Raw genomic sequence first — 9200 nt, forward strand, 5'->3', positions numbered from 1 at the left:
AATTTAAGATGTGGATGAAGTTCGTCTTCAGTCCCAATTCCAAGGCAAGGAAAAGTCGCCGAACACATACCGAGGACCAGAAGATCTCATGAGTTCCGGGTTTCGCGATGAACGTAGCCGATTACAAACTGGTTCGTTGTCGACGAAACCTGCAATTATTGGGATTTCTTCAGCAGACATAAGTTTAGTTCATAGATAGACAAAAAAGAGGCACGAAGCGGCAAACAAAAAGCGGCCTTGCTAAACGAATTTGAAAAAGTCATTGAAGCTGAATTACAGGAGATAGCCAGCAAATCCAATCTGTCGGAAGTAAATCGCTGGCAATTTAGAGATAAATTAGCAATTCAAAAAACTAAATAAAGTCCTAATGGCAGGGTGCAATTAGCGGAAATTCATTCGGACCAAACAATATATATATTTTTATCGTTCATTCCGCCTGATGGTGCTGCGATCACGCCAAAATCGCCCAGCAATTACCCTGGAATTATGACAGGAATTAATTGGATTTCCCATACAGAAGGTCTAATCCAGATGGAAGTTTTTATGTGGTCAATTGTTCAGTAAATTGTCTGAGCCGCTAAATAATTTGTCGTGCCTTTATTAGTTTTCCATGAGGAGTTTTAGATAGAGGAGAAATATTCATCACTCCTATAACCCTGAGATGATTCGTTAAGTAGAAAGTTTCGGTCAGGAAAATATTTCGGAGTCCTGACAGGGTCTCAGGTGTCTTAGTTCTCCATAACTCGAGATTTATGTCCAAAAACAGGGACCACGTTTCCTAAAGGGACTTGTTTTTCTTTCTAACAAAGAAAAATGTGTCACGACAATTTATTTGGGTGATAGGAAGACAGTTTCAGTACCTATTATTTTTCCATTACATCCTGGTGTATATACATATAATAATGCGAAGTTCTAGAAACATTTAGCGTTATTGAAGTTTTGATTGTTTATTTCTCTGCAGGTGTGGAACAAAATACAGACCTTCTCTCTGAGGCAAAATCAGTATATTTTTTAGATAAACATTCTAAAATCGACTTTTCGGGTTGACGGCTCAGCACCGCCTCGGCAATTTGGCAACATCCCCCCGGATATGAGCTGCGTTTATGAACAATTTGCGTTCGGAATTAGATGGAGCGCGAGGACCCCCAGGGGCACCCTGGTCCCTACAGCGACGCCCTTTAATTCGATTTCTATTACATTTATCATTTCCTTTATTGGTTTTCGAGTTGATGGGCTTTGGTTATTTTATGAAATCGGCGAATGTTTCGACAGGAAATTGCTTTTAAACAAAATTTTTTGCTCGAATGAGAGAGTTAAAGGAGCCATAGGTTCAAGTTAAACTCCTACCCGATTATGAATCATCCTATGACTCTCTGGATTCAAATTTCTTACTTCTCTCTTTTATCGTGTTACTCATATCATTTCTGTCTCTGTTGATGTATCGAAGGAAGATATAGATGCAAAATCGTACACTGGTAGAAATAGTATTTTTCTCCTTTGTGTGAAATTGGTCTATGCATGTGTGCAAAGAAAAATTCTTATTTGCAGAATTTCCTCCTTGTTCAGCTACTCGGCGCTTCATCCCTTACCGTTATGGGGCACTCCATGTTGCAACTCAAGTTTAGGATGCGCCATTTCTCTTGTGCGTAATCCGCAACTGTAGTGATCAATATCTTTCATTACGAAATGGACACTTAGCAAGACACATACCAAGTGGAACCGGAATCGTTTCCAGGGTGCCATTTTAAAATTTTTAAATTCATTTCAATGCAATTCGGTATGTGTCCTGTGTGAATTAAATTCCATTTCGTACTCTAGTTTTTAATAGGAAAGTATTCGCACGGCCAATTTAATATTTTTTAAATCCCTCTGATTTCCATGATAAATAAATTTTATTAAAACCTAACGGGCAACACTTCGTTTCGCCCCTGTCGAAAAGGATAATTTTATGCAGACATGAAAGTGGTACTGTCTCATTGGAATTTTTCAAAACAACTGCCATAAATTGACAAATTATTGCGTAACAGCAACATATTGCACAGGCCATTTCGTAGAGTGTGGGTGAGCCTTCTATGGATAATGCAATTGTGCAACACGTTGTGAAACGGTTCGATGCTCAATTCGTTCGATAATGTATGGGTCCCTTTAATAAACTATTGCAACAATATACGAGTTTCGCGCTGAATTGCAAATGGAATTCGCTACTACATATACAAACAACAAGAAAGATTTGGAATTATCTGCTGGACGGCTAGATAGTTAGATATACATAGAAAATCGGTGTTTCATTTGCCATTTACGTGAACGTGAACAACAATTAATGGATAACATTGTATTGAGTATTCACTAACAAATTTTGAATGTGCACATTCAATAGAATAAAATTGACAAAACAAATTTTACATAAAAGTTAGGAATGATAGACACTAGTTTATCACGCCCCAATTATCACAAATATGATTTTAATTTGGAGTTGTATTAAATTCATCGGCTAAATTTTTACGCAAATGGGACTTATTAATACTTCACTGTAACTTTTAGCTTATAGCAATGTTTACTAGTAAAATTTACGGATTTCTTACCCAGTTTAAGTAATTGTTTACTAGAACTTTACTGGCTTATTGCAACCATAAACGTAGACAGGGACGAGATCATCCAAAAGTTAAGGGTTTGTAAAAGTTAAAGTAGATAACAATAAACGTCCTTTTTGGAATTTTTCATTTAGTAAATAAAAATGAATAATACGAGTTACATGTTCGGGGTATCTCCAATGGGCTTTACAAAGCTTTATCTTTAATTCCTGAACTCCATCTATGAGAACTTAGTCCGACTTACCTCAGTTCAAAAGTTGGCGGCAACAGGCCTTCAGAGTTATATATAAAAATATAGAAATTAATTGCGATGAGGTCCTACATGACTGGAAACAACGGATTTTTAAAACTCGACTTAATTTTGTATGCTGTTTTCCATATTTCAAACAAACAAATCGTCGAATGGAATCTGTAGAAAATCGCCAGGGGCATCGAGATATGGGTCATTATCGTCCAAGCCCAATCACCTTTTAAAGGATATTTTTATCAAATAACAAAAATAACAAAAACTAGTACCCACGTACCGAAAAACTTCAGATGAGTCGGCCTAAACTCTGCCCTGCTCTTCTCCAGAGTATTTATGCTCCACATGGCCATATTGGCCACCATTAAAAAGATGATGAGTTCCCTTCCAGGCTTACGTTTCGCTTGCCTTAAATTTCTGCACCTCCTCCACCACGCATCCAGAACAAACATAGTCTAAAACCACCACAATAATGGAAAATAATCTTTTAATTCTTAGTCATTTAAAATTACCAACCTGCAAGCAAGTCTGGATAAATGAAAACAAATCTGCAATTAGCCCCACAGGAGTTCTATCTTTCATTGTAAAGTACCAGCCAATGATGGAGAAGACGCAGTAAATGAACATACCAGTTTGGGCTATTGCCAGCAATGTGTTATCCAAACCTATTCCTTGGTGGCCTAAATGGACAATAAACGATTTGGCTCTAATTTTTACATTGGCATATTCTTACCAACTTTACGTTCATACTTCAGATTTCTCAATCTGAACATGGCTATGAGTACCGCAAGTGTTGTCGTGATGTATAAAAGAAGCTCTACGAGGTTCACCTCAAATTCTGCATAATTGCTGCGTCCTTCCTGAAGACCCTGTTTGCCTGTCAGGACGAAGAACATTACCAAGGAAATGATTGTAAGGACAATCACCATTATTCCGGCGAAGAGCCCTTTATGAGAGTTGGAGCAATCTATGGTGAAATGATGGCCAGAATGAGCAGAGGCCAAGTCTTCTAAAGAAATTATATGATGTTGAAATATGGTGCCTGATATAATTGTTAACGTCATCACCAGCTTTTGCCTTGTGTTTCTTTCCACCATTCTCCATTTTAGTGTCTTCACCCGATCTAATATGTTTCCACATTTCGAAAAGAATCACTGCACAAATTAAGCTGCAAATAATATGTTTATGTAGCTGTGATGAGATCAGACGAAGGGTAAATCACCTATATTCAATGGTGCATGGAAACAGAAAGGGACTGGCGTTATTCATCAAGGAACCCATGAGCTGATGATCCGAACAGTAGTTTTCATCCACGCGAGTAGTGTTGGTCAAATTTCCCTCACGAAGGTCTAGAAACTCGATTTTTCTATCATCACGAATAATACTAAAATTAGGCGAATACCTGATAAGTGAATTATCTCATGTTTGGTCTCTTCAACCAACACATAAAGCCATTCGCAAAGATTCATGGCAATCATGTGCATGAGGCCAAACCTGCCTATTATTTTGTGTCTATTTAGCTCAACGTCCTGGAACAATTCACGTATTTGCAGTGAATATCAAGTTTATACAGGGTGATTGCCGGTGATGTTGGAAAATTGACACATGTCAGTTTTTTTGACACATTACATTATGTCATAAATTTAACCCTTCAAAAGATATGACCCTGCTGAAATGTCATATTTCAAATGTCATTATCTCGAAAATAATTTCTAATCAGAATATGCTGTACGTCTTGAAACATTGAGAAATTCTGGACTATTCCAATAATGTCGAAATACACTGGGTGTTTCATTTTAAATTTCACCGTTCTCATTAATTTCAAATACAATTGGTAAATTGTACAGGAGAAATTATTGATTTAAAATAACATATGACAAACTTTGATCGTGTGTCAGATTTGAGGAAGTTGTTTTTTAATTTTTTAGAAACGACTAAGATATGCGCATCACTATGTATAAATTGATTTGTTACCTTGTGATTGAGAAATATGAATTGAACTTGAAGGAGTGTCAGAATCGTTCTGGTGGCTGGTGTGATGGCTTGGAGGCTACTGGAATAACATCCTGGCATATTCCGAAGCTCAAAGTAGCGGCCAAATTCTAATCCCGAATAAACCATGCTGCCAATACCGAACGCTGAAACGAGAATTCGTTTATACTTTAATGGCAGTTTTGGAACAGTAGAGAATATCAGGAATCTTTAAACATCTCTAAGTCGTCTATAGAGATCCTTCAGATTACTTTTATGAAGTAAACGTTGGGATTTTTTTTTTCACCGGAAGATTTGTCTAAGCAGCAAAATGAATAGATTAAAGCCCATTTTGCGTCATCAAACTTTCGTTTTTTCTGTCAATTTGTGAAAGAAATCCCAAAGAGCTTTAAGATAGGTGAAATTCATCCATTGGACTGTTCAGTTCTTTGTCAAAACGTTGCATTGCTCTAAAATATTTCGAAATGGAGATAACGTAATGCAACGAAATCTTTAGAAAAGTACTGAACAAAAACTAAATAAAGTAAAAGAAGATAATTGTGTACTCAGTGAAAAGTTATCTAAAACTAGAACTAAATTTTTAGTTTTTAGGAACAACTAAGCTTAACTTTAATGGTGAATATTTTGGATTTCTCTTAAAGCTTTTAAGACATTGCGGCGACCTTTAAGATCCTCTTGAATTCAATGATTAACTTAGTTTTGACGCTCTTAAACTCTGTAAATGTTTGAATTTCCCTTTAAACACTTTAACAATCTTCAAGGCGATTAATTAATGCTTAAATTCCTTGACGCAAAATTCCGATTAATGTGGCAGTCGACATTTTGGAACTTCGTCCTAACTCTCCGAATCTCTATTGAAGTCATTGAAGGTTTCTTGGTATCCGGGACAGTATTTTAACTTAAACATATTTTTCCAAATTCTGAAAATTATTTTAAAGCTTTTAACGGCGTCGAGGCACTTCCACTCAGGTGCTATTCGTATCCGTGAAATCCTAAGGAGTAAAGAGGAGCAACCTAATCCACACATGGGATATTTGGCTCAAGCAACTCACGGGAGTTTTTAAGACTTAATTTCTGATAGGAATTGTATGGCATGTTTACAGGTCTTGACAACACTTGGCTTGTTTATATTACTCCTTAAAATAGGCGAACTTCATGAAAATACTACAGGTGTCTCAAAACATATGATACTGCGGCCTCGTGACAAAGTGCAGTATACGAACCTCGTAAGCGGTAAGAGACTCGTTGGGTATATTTGAAAATATACTACCAAATAAGCAAAGAGTTTTTTTTTAATTATTTTAAAATATTCCCCGCATTTATTTATAAATATATTCATCTCTTAGTGCGTCTCGATATCTTACCAATAGCTCCCAATCTCAGAAAGAAACTTCCATACTTTTTCGCTGGTTTTGCATGAGGTAATTTGTCCAGAAATTCCCCCTTTTCCGCCTTCTCTGCAAGAAACTTTAATTAAAAACTACCAAATAAACTTTACCCAAAGTTACTTACGAATATTCTTGATTATGTCCTCAACAGCTCGCTCTTTGACAAAACTTACGTATTCGTATGTAATAAATGTAATACTGCCCAGATAGAGATATAAGTAAAATCCTTGATAGTAGAAGGGATGAACTTGGTCTGATATTACTTCAGTAATTGGGAAAGCTATTCCAAGTACCACTAGGAGCTTTGCATAAAGAGCTGAGAGAATGATTGTAAATCCGTTGCTGGAAGGACAGAAAAACGGTAATAGATTCGATTGACGACGAAGCGAAGCTCACCCTTCGAGCTTTTTTGTAAACCGCAGTGACATCCTCTGAAGCTTGGTCTTGTCCTCCTCAATCTTTAGATTTTGACTGGAATTATCGTTGAATAAACCCAACAAGTACCTGCGCTGATTCATTACAGCTTGGGCCGCCGATAAGGCAATAGCCTGGGCAATTGGAAATAAGATGAAATGTGCGATTTTTTGTTGTGGCGAAGAGGTACCTGTGAAGGCCTCCTCAAGGCGGCAATAATAGCACTAGGTCTTCGAGAGGACAAAGCACTGGAATCGCCATTGTGTTGTCCGTTGCAGTCACAGGTACTGCTTAAATTTAGTTCTGTGTCGGTCACGATTAGTTGTGGCGGATGCAAGAAACACGTATCTCTATCATGGCTTGTCGGACTTCTGATTAAAACAAAATAACAATTTTGAAGTGTACAAGTAATCATATCGATTTTCCTGACCGTCGAAATTCTTGCTCGTCATCTTCGGAAATATCTTCATTGTGTTTACGTCTGGCAAATCCTACTTTCTTCAAGTCCTTCTGCCGACTAAAATACACACGAGCTGGCTATTTGCTTATCTTTACTCCTCATTCTAGTCGATTAGTTAAGAGACTAGACTATACCATCCAATCGCCCCCCAAATCCCCTTAAATTAGCATAACATCGCCCTCTTACCTATTTTCCTCGTGCACGATGTCCATTAAGTTCCTTAATTGCTTCCCGGGGTCCCTCGATGGCAGTTTGTCGCTTCTTTATTAAAACTTTTAAAAAACTTACTCACTTCCTGTCTGATTTAGGATTCGGGTTCGCGTCTAGATTGCTCTCCTATGAAAAACAATTTTTGTTTTACTTTATTGAGGTGTTTCCATTATAATTTGGAACTGCTTTCGGGATTGGCTGAGGGTCTGAGATCGGCTGCGATGAGATACATTAATTTTCTCCAAGGAAAAGGTGATGCACTTCATGAAGACACTGATTTGTTTTCAGTCGTTGATTGTAGTATTAAAACAAGATTAAAGCGTTAAGGGCTTCGGTTTATCGCACACTAAGGTTTTAGCTTTGCCATCGTTTTTCAGAACGCACGAACATGTTGATTTTTTTATTGGTCGAAACGCAGAAAGACAGCTCCAAATCAAATGGAATGAAAAACACGGCAAACAAGCGAAAAATGAATTGTAACAATAACTTCTCAGTGGAAGGAGAAAAATGGGGGAGCCCGGCAAAATGGGGTGACGATCTAAAACATCGAATATATTCGAATGATGCAAATTTCAGTGAAATGTTTTTTGTGCCCAAAAAGGGGGACCCTGACCATAGATACCTTGCTACAGGCTTCTTTTCTGTTGAAGCTGACATTGGACACAGGCCCTTATTGAGATCTTTGGTGTAGAGTTAGGTCGAAGGGCGATTTCGTAACACGAGAGCAGTCGCGAACGCAGTAATGCGCTAATGGGACAAATTAGTTTGTCCTATTGCTAAACCATCGCATGGGACGTTTAGGACGCAATGCATGTGACAATTACATTAAAACCGACTGTCGAAATCAGCTCGTGCACTTTGTGCAAGATACACGATCAACACTTCTTTGCCCGTCGCTGCAGAAGACCTCGTTCGCAAATGAATACACGAAATGTGAACATTTCATAATTTTGAAATATTTATATCGAATGTCTAGAGAAATCAATTTTTCTCTCGAAGGAGATGAAATTTTCTATGAATAGACACGTCACTGAGAAAAATCGGAAATGCGGAGGGCGCCTTTCTTCATTGGATCTGTATAGTGTCAGCGTTTGGTAGGTACCATAAAAGATCTAATTAAATGTTCATAGAAGTTTAGTTCGAATAAATAGCTAACGCACGAAGAAGCTTTTCCATGGATTTTCTGGAAATTAAATTTCCTTTGACTTAAATTTAAAAATGATCCACTGCTTGCTGTTTAAAATGAAGAGTATGAAAACTAATTAATAAGCGAGATTTTGAATTGTCGAAAATGATTTCGTGACGAGCTTCGAATAACTTTTAAGTGATTTGAGAAGTCAAATATCGGAAAGTAAGCCGCTGTGCTTTACGTCACTTGTGCTTCCCTCGCAATTATTGCAATCTGTCGTTACATAAATTCGTTTCCGACCATTATCATAAAAATTTCACTCTCGAATAGCGATTATGAGTACTTTATATGGGCGACCTAATTTTTATTGATCCTTTATGAGCTTTGCCTTCTTTGAGGATAACCTTTTATGCGCTTCGCCATCATATTTTTTTTAATTAATTAACTCGGATCTTTTGAATTCACAATTAAAACCTCCCAGTTAGTTAACATCGTCTGGTAGTAAGCATAGATCCCGTCTTACCTTGCATTTCCGCGTCTTAAAACTTTCAAATTAAAAGCTAAAAAGCTGGCACCAGTAAATAGAAGGCTAAAAACAAATATTCCCATGGGAATCCGAGATGTTGCCCCGCTAATTTGTGTGAACAAGGCCCCGCAATAAAATTGTTTTTTCCCTAAAAGATTAAGCTCTGCAAAATACGGAAAAACTTTTGGCCGAGAGCGACTTTACTGCTAAAAGATAAAAACTTAATTTCTCGCTTGCCGGCAGGAA

At 37.4% G+C, this 9200-nt stretch overlaps 1 protein-coding gene across 1 annotated transcript; it reads right to left on the reverse strand.

Annotated features, from left to right (window-relative positions):
- Positions 1 to 2255: 2255 nt before the first annotated feature.
- On the reverse strand, positions 2256 to 9200 carry LOC136340639 (proton channel OtopLc-like). Its single transcript, XM_066284862.1, has 15 exons — positions 8952 to 9200; positions 7276 to 7425; positions 7060 to 7146; positions 6820 to 7000; positions 6612 to 6763; positions 6340 to 6557; positions 6192 to 6284; positions 4810 to 4973; positions 4238 to 4364; positions 4058 to 4184; positions 3903 to 4003; positions 3569 to 3844; positions 3352 to 3515; positions 3116 to 3290; positions 2256 to 3058 (listed from the first exon to the last, which is right to left on the reverse strand). The coding sequence occupies exons 2-15, from the start codon at positions 7299 to 7301 to the stop codon at positions 2910 to 2912; spliced, it is 2040 nt and encodes a 679-aa protein (XP_066140959.1). The 5' UTR covers positions 7302 to 7425; positions 8952 to 9200; the 3' UTR covers positions 2256 to 2909.

Source organism: Euwallacea fornicatus, chromosome 8 (genome assembly GCF_040115645.1).
Source record: "Euwallacea fornicatus isolate EFF26 chromosome 8, ASM4011564v1, whole genome shotgun sequence".
Lineage (NCBI taxonomy): Eukaryota > Metazoa > Arthropoda > Insecta > Coleoptera > Curculionidae > Euwallacea > Euwallacea fornicatus.

Coding starts and splice junctions, on each gene's coding strand:
- LOC136340639 (XM_066284862.1), bottom strand. CDS start 7,301: ATGGACATCGTGCACGAGGAAAATAG. Junction 4,974..6,191: donor TCTGAGATTGGGAGCTATTG/GTAAGATATCGA, acceptor TTCTCGTTTCAG/CGTTCGGTATTGGCAGCATG. Junction 4,365..4,809: donor TCATATTTCTCAATCACAAG/GTAACAAATCAA, acceptor GAATTGTTCCAG/GACGTTGAGCTAAATAGACA.